General features: G+C 42.6%; 1 protein-coding gene across 1 annotated transcript in view; it reads left to right on the top strand.

The window, feature by feature from the left end:
• The window catches only part of NEK9 (NIMA related kinase 9), a 46,100-nt gene that overhangs the window by 18,704 nt on the left and 11,245 nt on the right, over window positions 1–16,151 (top strand). The window contains exons 11-18 of the mRNA XM_003356752.4: window positions 2,240–2,384; window positions 2,987–3,187; window positions 3,376–3,422; window positions 4,758–4,913; window positions 7,819–7,927; window positions 8,430–8,591; window positions 13,327–13,497; window positions 14,267–14,326. Of these exons, the coding sequence (XP_003356800.1) occupies window positions 2,240–2,384; window positions 2,987–3,187; window positions 3,376–3,422; window positions 4,758–4,913; window positions 7,819–7,927; window positions 8,430–8,591; window positions 13,327–13,497; window positions 14,267–14,326 (1,051 nt within the window). The remainder of the gene's footprint in view (window positions 1–2,239; window positions 2,385–2,986; window positions 3,188–3,375; window positions 3,423–4,757; window positions 4,914–7,818; window positions 7,928–8,429; window positions 8,592–13,326; window positions 13,498–14,266; window positions 14,327–16,151) is intronic.

The raw sequence follows: 16,151 nt of genomic DNA, 5'->3' as shown, positions 1-16,151 counted from the left end.
TTCAGACAATTTCTCCATGAGAATGGGCTTTATTCCTAGTGTGCAACAGCGGTAGACACTCAACTATTGATTCTTGAGAGGGAGAATGAGTGATTTGGCCTCTGCTATAGAGTGTTAACTTGCTGTTATTTCCTAAAAGCATCTTGCTTACAGAACTAGCTTCTAGGGGGCTGCCAGAGGTGGAGTGAAACTAATGTCTTAAAAAAACATTTGAAGGAATTCCCTTGGTGGCTCGGTGGAAACAAACCTGACTAGCATCCGTGAGGACGCAGGTTTGATCCCTGGCCTCACTCAGTGGGTTAAGGATCCGGCATTGCTGTGAGCTGTGGTATATATAGGTTGAAGACAAGGCTCAGATCCTGTATTGCTGTGGTTGTGGTGTAGGCTGGAGGCTACTGCTCCGATTTGACGCCTAGCCTGGAAACCTCCAGGATGCAGGTGCAGCCCTGAAAAGATAAAAAAAAAAATTTAAAAATTAAAAAAATAAAGGAGTTTAACCTAAAGAGGTCAACCCAATAAAGCACATGCTCAATTTGTTAAAAAAAATTAAAAAAAAATTTTAATAAGGACTTAGAGTTAAGTTATGGAATGGGAAGAGTACTTTCTCTAGAAAACTGTTGAAAAGTCACTTAGGACTATTCTCAGTGCTTTATGGCATCCCCCACCCCCACCCTTCAATCACTCGCTTTTTTTTTGTTGTTGTTGTTGTTTTAGGGCCACACCTGTGGCACATGGAAGTTCCCAAGCTAGGGCTTGAGTCAGAGCTGCAGCTGCCAGCCTATACCACAGCCACAGCAATGCCAGATCCGAGCTGCATCTGTGGCCTACATCACCGTTTGGAGCAATGCTGGATCCTTAACCCAGTGAGCAAGGCCAGGGATCGAACCTGCATCCTCATGGGTACTAGTTGGGTTCTTAACCTGCTGAGCCACAACAGGAACTCCTCTAGCAGCTTCTTTGATATAGCCAGATTCCATTATAACTGTTTCCTGTTTCAAGGAAACTGTGACCAGAATTTGTAAAATTTTTATAAGGATTTCCAAGAAGCTCTACTCCTATTTAAAAAAAAATCAGGAGTTCCCGTCGTGGCGCAGTGGTTAACGAATCCGACTAGGAACCATGAGGTTGCGGGTTCGGTCCCTGCCCTTGCTCAGTGGGTTAACGATCCGGCGTTGCCGTGAGCTGTGGTGTAGGTTGCAGACGCGGCTCGGATCCCACGTTGCTGTGGCTCTGGCGTAGGCCGGTGGCTACAGCTCCGATTCAACCCCTAGCCTGGGAACCTCCATATGCTGCGGGAGTGGCCCAAGAAATAGCAACAACAACAACAACAACAAGACAAAAAGACAAAAAAAAAAAAAAAAAAAACAAAAAAAAAAAAAAAAAAAAATCAGGAGTTCCCGTCGTGGCGCAGTGGTTAACAAATCTGACTAGGAACCATGACGTTGCGGGTTCGGTCCCTGCCCTTGCTCAGTGGGTTAACGATCCGGCGTTGCCATGAGCTGTGATGTAGGTCGCAGATGCAGCTCCATGTTGCTGTGGCTCTGGCATAGGCCAGTGGCTGCAGCTCTGATTGGACCCCTAGCTTGGGAACCTCCATATGCCGCGGGAGCGGCCCAAGAAATAGCAAAAAGACAAAAAATAAGTAAATAAATAAAATAAAATTAGACTATATAAAGAATTTTTTCACCATTACCCATAATTAAATAGGTGGTTCACCTTAGACTTGAAGGAGAAAGACAAAATTGGAAATATATCCTTTTTTTTTTTTTTTTTTTTGTCTTTCTGTCTTTTTAGGGCCGCACATGGAGGTTCCCAGACTAGGGGTCCGATTGAAGCTGTAGCTGCTGGCCTACGCCACAGCCACAGAAATTCGGGATCCGAGCCGCATCTGCAACCTGTGCCACAGCTCACATCAACGCTGGATCCTTAACCCATGGAGTGAGGCCAGAGGTCGAACCCGCATCCTCATGGATGCTAGTCAGGTTCATTAACCGCTGAGCCACAACAGGAACTCCGGAAATGCATCCTTTTAAGGTCTGATGGATATCAGTCTGGATACTTTAAAAATCTTTACCTGTGGCAGGAGTTTTTTTACTACCTACCATTAAAAGGTTTAATCTTTTTCATTTCTAAATTTCCAGCTGATTTTTTCCCTACTCTTTTTCTTAATAAGAAGGGATATTAAAGATTAGCTTTGACATGAAAAGTTGAAACTTTACAAGACCTATTTATTTCACAGAACATGCAAGGGGGTACTAAACTCCATGGTCAGCTGGGTCATGGAGACAAAGCTTCCTACCGACAGCCGAAGCATGTGGAAAAGTTGCAAGGCAAAGCTATCCGTCAGGTGTCTTGTGGTGATGATTTCACTGTCTGTGTGACAGGTAAGCCATCAGCAGAAAGCATTCAGGTGCATTTAATGTGGGATATACAGTTTTAGTTGAGGTTTTACAACAAAAGATGGTCTCCAAAGAACCAAAGACAGTGAGAAAATATACACATTAATAACAAGATGCCCAACCTGCTGTAGTATAGAGTGATGAGCAAGGAGAAGGTGGGTGGAAAACACAGAAGAGGCGGAATTAGGAGAAATATGTTGTATGTCCTAGTTAGGGGGAGAAAACCTCACTACTTAGGTGTAGATAACACTAAATCAAGAATCAGGAGCTAAAATTTAGTTTTGGTCTTGCCTTTACTTTATGGTTCCTTGGTGCTCCCCTTTTTCTTTATAAAATAGAGATGGCCCCAGTAAAAATTTAAGCCATTTTAACATGATAATCCTACCACCTTTTTTTAAACTGTTACTGTGATAATATACGTGACTCCCAAATACAAACAACTCTATCGACTTCCACAGTCTATTGGATTTCTCTGATAACATCATCCCATATGAGGATCATTGGCTGAGGTCACCTCTTTCCAGCCCTGCCCAGCTCTCTGATTAGACAGCGTTCCTTATTGGGTACTGCTTTCCTTCCTTTCACAGATGAAGGTCAGCTCTATGCCTTTGGATCTGACTATTATGGCTGCATGGGGGTGGACAAGGTTGCTGGCCCTGAAGTGTTAGAGCCCATGCAGCTGAACTTCTTCTCGAACAATCCAGTGGAGCAGGTCTCCTGTGGAGATAATCATGTGGTAGTTTTGACACGAAATAAAGAAGTCTACTCCTGGGGCTGTGGTGAATATGGTAGGTGGAGCCTTGTGTCTGTCCACTCATTCCCAGGCGCACAACCTGACTTCAGGCGTCCGTGCCTCTAACACATAATGCAGCCTCTACTTGACAAGTGTTAATTCTATAAAAGAGAATCTTAGAGCACATTTTCTTGGGGAAGGAAGCCCTTATTTTAATGATTTTCTTTCTTATGTGTGTCTCAGGACGACTGGGTTTGGATTCAGAAGAGGATTATTATACACCACAAAAGGTAAAATCAGAGGCAGCTTCTTTGTAATGCCTGTCTAGATCACACAGACTTCAGTAATATGTCCTCTTTCCTTGACTCCTCATGGTCAAGGTGTTTATGCCTGTAATATTTCCTGTCTGGGAGACTGCCAATCCAGGATTCCTAATTTAGCACTGTGCAGTCTTATCATCTGACTAAATCATAAAAAGTTGAGAAAGAAGATACAGCCACTGTGGACACTCTGGAGTCACATCTTGTTTGAGGATCAGCACCAAAATCAGCATGTACAGTGAAAAAGTCACATCAAGCTAAATACATCCCAGAAAATTCCTTGGAAAGATGTACTGTCCCTTCACCCAGCACAGCCATTTTCTCCTCTTCATTCCGGTTGGACACCAGATGATACAGCTGTTTGTATTTAGGGGGGCCTGTTACACAAAACGTAATATGCAGTTCCTCTCAGCACGGCAAGTGTAAGAGCTGCCCCAGGAGCCGAAACCAGCTGAGGGAGAGCACAGTCACATCTCTCACACATCCACCCTAGGACTTGGGCTCACCCACTGGAGGGTTGATTGTAATTGATGACAGCATTCACTGCTAACAATGTTTATTTACATTTTTTAAATTAACTTATATATTTGTGGGATCATTCTTACTCAGTAGGATTTATGGCTGTTCCTCTTCTGAAAAGGCTAGTAGACGGTTTGAGTTTTCAGGTTTCACAGACATCCATCATGCCCCCCCACCCCACCCCCCGTCATTCTTCAGCCCTATCTAGCTAGCTACAGGGGGGTGTGAGCCTTCGACAGTTGTGGCTGCTACCTCAGTCATCTCACTTACAGTGTGACCAGACTGGGCCCCCACAAGGCTACTGAGTTTTTTCTGTAGCTGTCATGGGGTATTCCATCTCAGAGGACAAAATCAGTAATGGATCAAAGCTGCTTCTTTTCTGCTGTTTTCCGAGAGGTCTTCCTAAGTAGGACCTGTTGCTAAAACAAACTTTAACAGGAGCTGTTTAGCTAACCTAGGATTGCCTTCTTTTACTTTATTATAAAACCTGATGGAGTTCATGACTCAGCGGGTTAAGGATCTAACGTTGTCACTAGTTCTGGTTCTGTTTACAGCTGTGAAGCAGGTTTGATCCCTGGCCCAGGAACTTCTGCAAGCCATGGGTGCATCCAAAAAATATCCTGGGCTCCTTGTTGAAAATAGTATCCTCTCTAAGCTGCTAGGCAGGAATAGGGCAACCTTTGCTTCCCTGAAGTCATTCTGCTAAGTGCAGAATGTTGCTTTTGAAAGAATTTGAGGGGGTTTTCGTATTACAGGTTACGTTTGGGGGATTTTTTTTTCTTTTAGGTGGATGTTCCCAAAGCCTTGATTATTGTTGCTGTTCAGTGTGGCTGTGATGGGACATTTCTGCTGACCCAGTCAGGCAAAGTGCTGGCCTGTGGACTCAATGAGTTCAACAAACTGGGTCTGAATCAGTGCATGTCTGGAATCATCAACCATGAAGTGAGTACCGCCTTTGGTATCCTAAATACCTAGCAGAACTTCTCTGGGTTGGAATTTCTTTGGGAATGCTATTATTTGTGACCATGGAATTTGACTTAAGAATAAAGTAAGGATTCACAGCCATTGTGTTCAGCAAAAGAAGCCAGCCACGGAGTTCTCTTGTGGTACAACAGGTTAAGGACCTGGTGTTGTCACTGTAGCAGTTGCTGTGGCATGAGTTTGATCCCTGGCCCGGGAACTTCCACGTGCTGCAGGTGTGGCCAAGAAAAAAAGAAGCCAGCCTCCAAAGAGTGCATACTATATGATCCCCATTATATGAAGTTTAAGAATAGGCAAAATTACCTTACGATGGCAGAGGTCAAAATAGTGATTACTTTTGGGAGTAGGAGCATCGGTATTAGCAGAAAGGGCAGGAAGGGTCCTGGAGTGATGGGAAGGGTCTGTATCTTGCTGTGGGTGGTAGTTTTACATGTATATATCTATAGAAAAATGTGTCAGGGTGTACAATACTCTGCGGTTTGTTATACATCAATAAATAAATTACAGTCAAGTAATGGAATTCATATTCTACCTTATCACTGAAACAGGTACAAGAGAACTAACATTATGAAAACTCCCTGGAGAGTTTTTTAGATTTATTGCTCTCAAATTACTGATTCTATACAGAACTACCAAATTACCATTCACCTCCTTCAAGGATGTCACAAAATTCACCCCTGAGGAGTTCCCTTCATGGTTCAGCGGTTAACGAACCCAACTAGGATCCATGAGGATTCAGGTTCGATCCCTGGCCTTGCTCAGTTTATTAAGGATCCAGCGTTGCCGTGAGCTGTGGTGTAGGTCGCAGATGTGGCTCAGATCCCAAGTTACTGTGGCTATGGTATAGGCTGGCCGCTGCAGTTCTAATTCGACCCTAGCCTGGGAACCTCCATATGCCACAGGGGCTGCCCTAAAAAGGCAAAAAAAAAAAAAAAAAAAAAAAATCACTACTGATACTAAGTCCTAGTCTCCTCTTTGTGTTAGTATGATGAGTTTTCATTATTTTGTAAAGAATCAAATTGAGACAAAAGGTTTTTTTATTTGTGTGTGTGTGTGTGTTTGTCTTTCTTTTTTTAGGGCCACACCTGCAGCATATGCAGGTTCTCAGGCTAGGGGTCCAGTCAGAGCTGTAGCCGCCAGCCTACACCAGGGCCACAGCAACACGGGATCCAAGCTGCATCTGAAACCTACACCACAGCTCACAGCAACCCCAGATCCTTAACCCACTGAGCAAGGCCAGGGATTGAACCTGCATCCTCATGGATGCCAGTCAGGTTTGTTAACCGCTAAGCTATGACAGGAACTCCAAATGGAGACAAAAGTTTACTGACTCAATGGAAAAGATAAGAATTAATTTTTTTTTTTTCTTTTTAGGGCCGCACCCAAAGCATATGGAAAAGATGAGAATTAGGTTTTTTTTTGTTTTTTGTTTTTTTCTTTTTAGGGCCACACCCAAAGCATATGGAGATTACCAGGCTAGGGGTCTAATTGGAGCTACAGCTGCCAGCCACAGCCACAGCAATGCCAGATCCAAGCCGAGTCTGCAACCTACACCACAGCTTACGGTAACGCCAGATCCTTAACCCACTGAGCAAGGCCAGGGATCGAACCCTCAGCCTCATGGCTCCTAGTTGGATTTGTTTTCTCTGTGCCACAATGGGAACTCTGATAAGAATTAATTTTTGAGCAGTCTCTAAAGTAGGAGTTCCCGTCGTGGCGCAATGGTTAACGAATCCGACTAGGAACCATGAGGTTGCGGGTTCGGTCCCTGCCCTTGCTCAGTGGGTTAACAATCCGGCGTTGCCGTGAGCTGTGGTGTAGGTTGCAGACTCGGCTCGGATCCCGTGTTGCTGTAGCTCTGGCATAGGCCAGTGGCTACAGCTCCGATTAAACCCCCATGTGCCGTGGGAGTGGCCCAAGAAATGGCAAAAAGACAAAAAAAATAAATAAATAAAATAATAATTAAAAAAAAATAAAGTAGATTATGAAATGGCAAGAGTATTTTTTTATTTTTATTTTATTTTATTTATTTTTTTTGCTTTTTATGGCCACACCTGTAGCATATGGAAGTTCCCAGGCTAGGGGTCAAATTGGAGCTACAGCTGCCAGCTCATGCCATAGCTACAGCCACAGCAACACTGGATCCAAGCTGCATCTGCAGCCTACAGTGCAGCTCACAGCAACTTCAGATCCTTAACTCAGAGATCGAGGCCAGGGATTGAACCCACATCCTCACAGATGCTAGTCAGATTCTTAACACGCTGAGCCACACTGGGAACTCCTAAGGACAAATTTGGAGCAAGTCTGGGGAGGGTGTCTGTGTAGTTTGAAAAGTCATGTTCAGAATTATCATTACTTGATTTGTGTTTGTTACAACACTGTATTTGTTGTGAAATTTTAAGCTTACATGAGAACACTTATTTTTATGCTAATCTAAAGGAAACATGGGTTTTAATAAGTCAAGAACACATTATAGTCAAATTAGATCGCAGTAGACTGATTGCTTTATGGACTGGAGAGAGTCTTCAAGATGTTTTTGTTAGCTATGCAGAGCGTATAACCAGGACAAATGTCAATGATTCCATCTTTATACAGATGCCTTCTGGAATGGAGAGCTTGTGTTTTACATAATCTGATTTAGGAATCTAAAACTTTTATTGTCAGAACACCTCATATTAATTAGATTTTCTTGATTACATATTGAGTTTCTTCTTTTATTCTATTGGAGATGAAAAGCTACTCTGGCACCTTCTTAGTAACGTGATTTTCTTGGAAGGCCTTCTTGTCCCCATAACAGCATTTTCAGCCTCTTTCCCTTCCATTTTTTACCTTAAGAGTTTTTGCTTTGTGTTTTACCTTATTCCAGGCATACCATGAAGTTCCCTACACAACCTCCTTTACCTTGGCTAAACAGTTGTCCTTTTATAAGATCCGTACAGTTGCCCCAGGCAAGACTCACACTGCTGCTATTGATGGTGAGTTGATTTAAACTGTGTATGCAGGTCTTAGTATTTCAGGCTCTTTTATTCTATCAAGTAGTAGCTCTTCTTAACTACATGTGTATTCTCCTGATTTCCCTCTTTCATCCAGTATTATCTCATTAACAGACTGGGCATTCAAGTAAATGTTTTGTTGGTAATCATTATAAATGCATAATCAAACATCCCTTAATGAGAACACCACAACTATAATTCCTGACGACTACTATCTCTAATCAGCACCATCTGTAAGTTTTCTAAGTTACATAATACTCATTTTCCACATTTAAAATAGAATATCTAACATCGAATCTCTTCCTCAATCTAAATGGTCATAGTTCTCCATACCCTAGCTGTCCTAGGCCCAGGATTGTGTGGCTAGCTTTCTAGTTATATACTCTTTAACAACCAGAAGCTAGTCTGTGAGGCTCTGCATTGGCTGCATTTTCCCTCTGTTTCATGACCTGTTTGTACCTGATTATTTTTGCTTCTGTCTCAGAGCGAGGCCGGCTGCTGACCTTTGGCTGCAACAAGTGTGGACAGCTGGGCGTTGGGAATTATAAGAAGCGTCTAGGAATCAACCTGTTGGGGGGACCCCTGGGTGGGAAGCAAGTGATCAGGGTCTCCTGCGGTGATGAGTTTACCATTGCTGCCACTGATGGTGAGTCTGTGCACATTATTTCAAAATTTCTGGACAGATGGTTATGCTTTAACTTTTGGTTGTGAAAGAGGTGGACTGGTTATTTGTATAGTTGGATCATATGTTTACTTTTTTTTTTTCTTTTTGACGGAGCTCTCAGCGTGCGGAAGTTTCTAGGCCAGGCATCAAACTTGCACTGCAGCAGTGCCAATGCCTGATCCTTAACCTGTTGTACCACCAGGGATTCCCTGTATGTTTACTTTTTTATTTGTGTTAAATCGGTGGCCAGTTTTTATGGAGCATATGGAGTTTCATTAACTTTTCATGTGTCCAACATGACAGTTGTAAAAAGGACAGATTTCTAGATAATGGCAAGTTAGTACTCTAAGTTCCTACTTTTTTTTCTTTAACTTTTTTGGTGCAGTGTTTTAAGAATTATTAAATACACGTGCACACACACACACACACACACACACACACACACACCTCTTGCCTAGCACCATGTTGGTTCCAATAAATGTTGGCCGGGTGGCTGGGAACAACATAGTTTAATCTGGCCGCTTTGTTGGAGTCAGTTGCACTGCAGTGACGTCCTTAGGGGCTGCTAAGCTTGAGGGCATACACCAGGTGTCTTGGTTTTCTATATTGGTCCAATGGAATTTTCTTCTCTCTCTCGAGCTATTTCTTCTCAGCATCTTCCTACTTCTGTTACTTCTTTACTGCTAGCCTTCACTCCCTTCCCCCTTTCTTCTGCTTCCTTTTTTTTTTTTTTCCTCTTCCTGTATCACCTTCTTTGCTGCTAGCCTTCACTCCCTTCCCCCTTTTCTTCTCTTTCCTTTTTTTTCTCTCTTCCTGTATCACCTTCTAGACTTTTTTCTTTATTTTTGTATCCACTTCTTTCTTTGTAACTGGTAAACACCGAATCACATTTCATCTCCTTTTGACTCATTTGGGTTTTTTTTTGTTATTGCTCCTGCTCTGGCAAGTAGTTTTCTTTTGGTCTGTGCATATTATATACAAGAATGGGAGAGGTCCAGGGATGGTGTCAGATAAATGATCTGTTACTGTATTTAAGTGAACCAGCCTTCAGAGTGGCACAGTAACCTTCCCTTTTTGTCCCAAAACAAGTGGTTTTAGGAAACAGACTGGTTAGTTCAGGCTAGATAAATGGAAATGTCACCTAGAAAGACAGAATCAGGATGTCATTGAGAATTAAATGTAGTGCATAAGTTCAGCAGCACTTCCTAAGAGGGCCTCAAAGAGGTAATGTTTTCTCAATAGATCTATATACTTCTTTTTTTGTTGTTGTTGTTTTTGTTTTTTTTTTTTTTTTTGCCATTTCTTGGGCCGCTCTCGAGGCATATGGAGGTTCCCAGGCTAGGGGTCTAATCGGAGCTGTAGCTGTCAGCCTACGCCAGAGCCACAGCAACGCAGGATCCAAGCCATGTCTGCGACCTACACCACAGCTCACAGCAACGCCGGCTCCTCAACCCACTGAGCAAGGGCAAGGACCGAACCCACAACCTCATGGTTCCTAGTCGGATTCGTTAACCACTGCGCCATGACGGGAACTCCTTTTTTTTTTTTTTGATGTTAATTCCCCAATACAATTTTTTTTTTCTGCCGTACAGCATGGTGTCCCAGTTACACATGCATGTACACATTCTATTTTCTCATATCATCGTGCTCCATCATCAGTGACTAGACATATTTCCCAGTGCTACACAGCAGGATCTCATTGCTAATCCACTCCAAATGCAATAGTTTGCATCTATTAACCCCAGACTCCCAGTCCATCCCACTCCCTCCCCCTCTCCCTTGGCAACCACAAGTCTATTCTCCAAGTCCCTGATTTTCTTTTCTGTGGAAAGGTTCATTTGTGCCATATATTAGATTCCAGATATAAGTGATATCATATGATATTTGTCTTTCTCTTTCTGACTTACTTCACTCAGTATGAGAGTCTCTAGTTCCATCCGTATTGCTACAAATGGCATTATTTCGTTCTTTTTTTATGGCTGAGTAGTATTACATTGTGCATATATACCACATCTTCCTAATCTAATCATCTGTCGATGGACATTTGGGTTTTTTCCATGCCTTGGCTATTGTGTATAGTGCTGCGGTGAACATGCGGGTGTATGTGTCTTTTTCAAGGAAAGTTTTTGTCCAGATATATGCCCAAGAATGGAATCGCTGAGTCATGTGGTAGTTCAGTGTGTGGTTTTCAAGATCTGTATACTTCTGAAGTTGGACTTCCCAACACGTGTAGAATTAGATTCTGTGACATGTACCTCCTGATACATGTTCCTCTACTCCTCTGAACCGTGTGCCTCATTCATATGGCAAACATAAACTGAGTGTCTCCTCCAGGTTCTCTTTTAGGCTCTGGGAATATAAGAGTGAGTCTCAGTAAAAATAGAATTACTATATGATCTAGGAATTCCTTTCCATAACATGCACCCCAGTGTTCATACCAGCACTTTTTACTGTGTAATAGCCAAGATATAGAAGCACCCTAAGTGTTCATAAACAGATGAATAAAAATGATGTATATATACAATAGGATATTGCTCAGCCATGAAAGAATGAAATTCTGCCATTTTCAACAGTGTAGATGGACCCTAGAGGATGTTATGTTTAACGAAATAAGTCAGAGACAAATACTTTGTTATCACTTATATGTGAAATCTAAAAAGTGCAACAAATGAGTGAATGTAACAAAATAGAAAGAGACTCACAAATATAGAGAACAACTAGTGGTTACCAGTGAGAGGGGCAGGATAGGGGTATGGGATTAAGAGATACAAACTACTACACTTCAGTTAAAAAGGTGGGTGTGTGTCAGAAAGCACTGTCCTCAGGGCACTCACAGTCTAGTAGGGTAGTGGGGACATACACATATACAGATTAGTACAGGCAGATAGGCTCAGTGCCATGAGAGCAGTGTCCAGGGCTCTCCACCGTCTCTCTTCACTTTCTAAGTGAACTCATTACCTTAAATCCTCCTGTAAACTGAGAGCTTTATATTACCTTACCCGACTTCCAGACTCGCTTATTCAACAGTCAGTCCCTTGACTTGGATGTCTCAAGTTAAGGTGGCTTTATAGCCTGGTCTTCCCAGATCATTCTAAATTGTGCCTATTATTGTGGCTTAATCATTAATAGCACCCCCTTTTCATTAAAAAAATGTGCTGGAGTTCCCACTGTGGCTAAGCGGGTTACAAACCTGACTAGTATCCATGGGGACATGGGTTCGATCACTGGCCCCGCTTAGTGGGTTAAGTGTCTGGTGTTGCCATGAGCTGTGGTGTAGGTTGCAGATGTGGCTTGAATCTCATGTGGCTGTGGCTGGCAGCTGAAGCTCCAATTTGATCCCTAGCCTGGGAACTTCCATATGCCGCAGGTACAGCCCTAGACCAAAAAAAAAAAGTCCTGATTTGTAATGGGCATCTCAAGCAAATTTAGTCTATTCAAAATCTACTTTCTGATTTTCTGTTCAAACCTGTTCCTCCTGTGGCCTTCCTATCTCAGTATATGGTAGCTCTATTCTACACCCCACATCCCATCCATTAGCAAGTTCTATAGATTATCTTCAGAATATATCCAGCCACTTTTTATCATCTTCAGTACTACAGCTGGTCTCCATGCTTCCACCCTTGGTCCCCTGTAATCAGTTCTCCTCATGGCAGCCTGAGGGATCTTTTTAAATACTTACTGTTCAGAATCTCTAATGGTTTCCTGTCTCAGTCAGTAAAACCAAAGTCATTGCAATCGTCTGCGTTGACACAGACTTCAGGTACTTCCTATGTCCTGACCTCTTCAGTGACCACTGTCCCCTCCTTTACTTAACTCCAGCTACAGGAGACTTCTTTTCTTTTTCTTCTTTTTTAAGACCACACTGCGACATGTGGAAGATCCCAGGCCAGGGGTCAAATTGGAGCTGCAGCTGCCGGCCTACACCACAGCCACAGCAACATGGAATCCAAGCCACATCTGCGACCTACACCACAGTTCACGGCAATGCCAGATCCTTTAATCCACTGAGCAAGGCCAGGGATTGAACCTGCGTCCGCATGGATACTAGTCAGATTCTTAACCTGCTGAGCCACAACAGGAACACCACAGGAGACTTCTTGATCTGTGTTCGTGACACTTACATGACCTACACAGGCCCTTAGTACTTGCTCTTCTCTCTGCCTGGAAAGCTCTTCCCCTAAATATCCACCTGTTCTCTCTCACTGTAGTCAGGTCTCTGCTCAAGTATCAAAAGTGCTTCTCTGACTACCCTATCTAAAATAATGATACCCCACTATTGTTCTTTATTACCACTTTTCTTTACCTTTTATCTTCCTTCAAAGCACTTACCACTACCAGAAGTAATTTATTTATCAATCTCTCCCCTCTAGAATGTCAGTACCGCAAGGCAGCTACTTTGTTTTGTTCATTGCTCTCTTTCTAGCACCTCAAGCAGTGCCTGTCATGAAGTAGACATTTGATGACCAAAATGAATGAATGCTCAATAATGTCAAATGTGTGAATGGATGGATGGTATTTTGTAGGAGCAGTGGTCATTTTTACCTGGGTGACAATCAGGAATTGTTAGGTTTTATGTAAGGGAACAACTAGCTTTCCCTTGTTTTGTGCATGGTAGAAAATCATTCTAGCTCTAGGGCATAAATGTGAGGGACTCAAAAGAGTTGGGAAGCTGTTCTCTTAAACTATCTGTTGTTTAATTTAATTTTTTTTTGTCTAGATAATCACATTTTTGCCTGGGGCAATGGCGGTAATGGTCGCCTAGCAATGACCCCCACAGAGAGACCGCATGGCTCTGATATCTGCACTTCCTGGCCTCGGCCTATCTTTGGATCTCTGCATCACGTCCCGGACTTATCTTGCCGTGGCTGGCACACCATTCTCATTGTTGGTAAGGGTTCCATATGTGTGGGTTGGGTTGGCTTTGACAGAAGATAGACCTGCATCTAAGTTACTGATGGTTACATTCTTGCAAACAGAAGTGTCCTGAAGAAAAAAAGAAGCAACTCTGGAAGTCTTTGGTCAGTTGTACCATATCTAGTGGTAGGAACAGAACATTGTCCTTTCCTGAGCTTTGTTATCAGCCATCTCAGGGTAACCTTGGGCTTTGCCCACCCTGCCATAGAATTTGTTACTTCTAGCTGTCCACTAATTAGTTGAAATGTGCTCATGCTTTTTTGAGAAACATTTAGTATACCTTTAAAAAGAAACTAAATTATAACTACTTTCTGTATAGAAATTCCTCTGTTATGAACTAAATTATAAAGGCCTATGTGAAGGTTTACAAGTTTATTCTTTAGGTCAGTGATTTACCACCTTGGCTGCACATTAGAATCCTTTGAGGAGTCTTTAGGAATCCCATTGCCCTGACTAGTTAAATCAGAACCTTTGGGGTGGGATCTCGGCATTATTACTTTCTAAGGTTTCCCAAGTGATTCCAGAGATATTAGTAGTTAAGATGAATTGCTACTTTACATAGTGAATATAGTTAAAGTAGCCAGTAGTGCTTGGCTTTAGATATAATATTTATATCTAAAGCTGTAATCATATCTGGTGTGAGGGATAGCAGTCATCTCCTAGATTAACTCCCTGTCCTAGTCTTCTGATTTTTCCTGTCTCTAGCTGTAAACAACACTTACCTATTGAACATTTTTCCTCAGAGAAAGTATTGAATTCTAAGACCATCCGTTCCAATAGCAGTGGCTTATCCATTGGAACTGGTAAGTAACAATGTCTCAGGTACCAGTAGTTTTCTGAGGTGTGAGTCTTTGGATTGAATTCTGGGCAGTCTCCCAAAAAAGGAAACAGGAAATATCTTTGGGAAATGAGGAATACAACAATAAAGAGGGAGGATCATGTTTTGGTAGGTTTCACAGTAAGTTACGACTTTTACATCACGGTCAGAGGGAGAGTACATCTTTGCCACTTGCATATGGAGGTAATTAAGTGGCTTGCCCCAAATTGTAATATTACTTATGTACTACTGTTCCTGTCCTTAAAATGCTAGGCTGCTATGGGTTCTGTCTATCCTTTACGTCCATGATATACCCAGGGGTATTCCAATCTATAGAAATAGTCCTTCTAAACAGGCCCTCAGAATTAAAAGCTGGCTAAACTTTAAATATGGTTAGGAAAATCAGCCCAAAGCCCTCTAATACTTTGGCTGCTCTCTTCATGGTTCTCAGTTGTTTGGGACCATGTCAGGAAATCAAATCTGTGTTCCTTTTGATTTTCTATTTGCTAGAGTACCTATAGTTTGTTTGTTTGTTTGTTTGTTTGTTTTGTCTTTTTTGCCATTTCTTGGGCCACTCCCTCAGCATATGGAGGTTCTCAGGCTAGGGGTCGATTCGGAGCTGTAGCCGCCGGCCTACACCACAGCTCACGGCAACGCCGGATCCTTAACCCACTGAGCAAGGCCAGGGATCGAACCCACAACCCCATGGTTCCTAGTCGGATTCGTTAACCACTGAGTCATAACGGGAACTCCTAGAGTACCTACAGTTTTTGATGTGACAGAAATGGATGCTGATATTTTATGGAGTGAAAACAGTTGAAGAACCAGAATGAAAGCAAATTTATTCTCCAGAAAGACCGTTGGAAATCTGATCTAGACTTGTCAAACTCTAGTTTACACACACACACACACACACATCATGCCTTTTATTAGTATCCTTTAGTAATCCATTGCTCAATATCTATTTGTGCATATTAATATCTGTTAAATGATAAAATACCTCTTTTCTAAGTATAGCTGGTATATTACAACTTTGTTTTGCTGAAAGCACCTATTAAGGAAAAACATAAGATTAAAAGCACATGTCCATTGTCTGGAAAATGTAAACTATAAGGGCAGGGATTTCTGTCTTTTTTATTCATTAACTTTATCCACATTATCTAGAAGAGAGCCTGGGAAATGGCAAGTGCTCAGTAAATATTTACTGGTTGAATGTGTTATAACCATCTAGTGGGATATTGTGAGTTAAAATGGGCATCATCTGGAGTTCTTGTTGTGGCTAAGCTGATTAAGAACTCAACATAGGGAGTTCCCGTCGTGGCGCAGTGGTTAACGAATCCGACTAGGAACCATGAGGTTGCGGGTTCGGTCCCTGTGCTTGCTCAGTGGGTTAACGATCCGGCGTTGCCATGAGCTGTGGTGTAGGTTGCAGATGCGGCTCGGATCCTGCGTTGCTGTGGCTCTGGCGTAGGCCGGAGACTACAGCTCCGATTCGACCCCGAGCCTGGAAACCTCCATATGCCACGGGAGCGGCCCAAGAAATAGCAAAAAAAAAGACAAAAAAAAAAAAAAAGAACTCAACATAGTATCCGTGAGGATGTGGGTTCGATCCCTGGCATTGCTCAATGGATTAAGGATCCAGTATCACCACAAGCGGTGGCATTGGTCACAGACACAGCTCGGATCTGGCGTTGCTGTAGTGTAGGCCAGCATCTGCAGCTCCAATTCAACCCCTAGCTCAAGAACTTTCATATGCTATAGTGCAGCTGTAGAAAGAAAGGAAGGAAGGGGTGGGGGAGGAAGTACATCAT

Source organism: Sus scrofa, chromosome 7 (assembly GCF_000003025.6).
Source record: "Sus scrofa isolate TJ Tabasco breed Duroc chromosome 7, Sscrofa11.1, whole genome shotgun sequence".
In the NCBI taxonomy this organism is placed as follows: domain Eukaryota; kingdom Metazoa; phylum Chordata; class Mammalia; order Artiodactyla; family Suidae; genus Sus; species Sus scrofa.
Note: the sequence above shows the minus strand (reverse complement) of the source record. Positions and strands in the feature narration are given on the sequence as shown.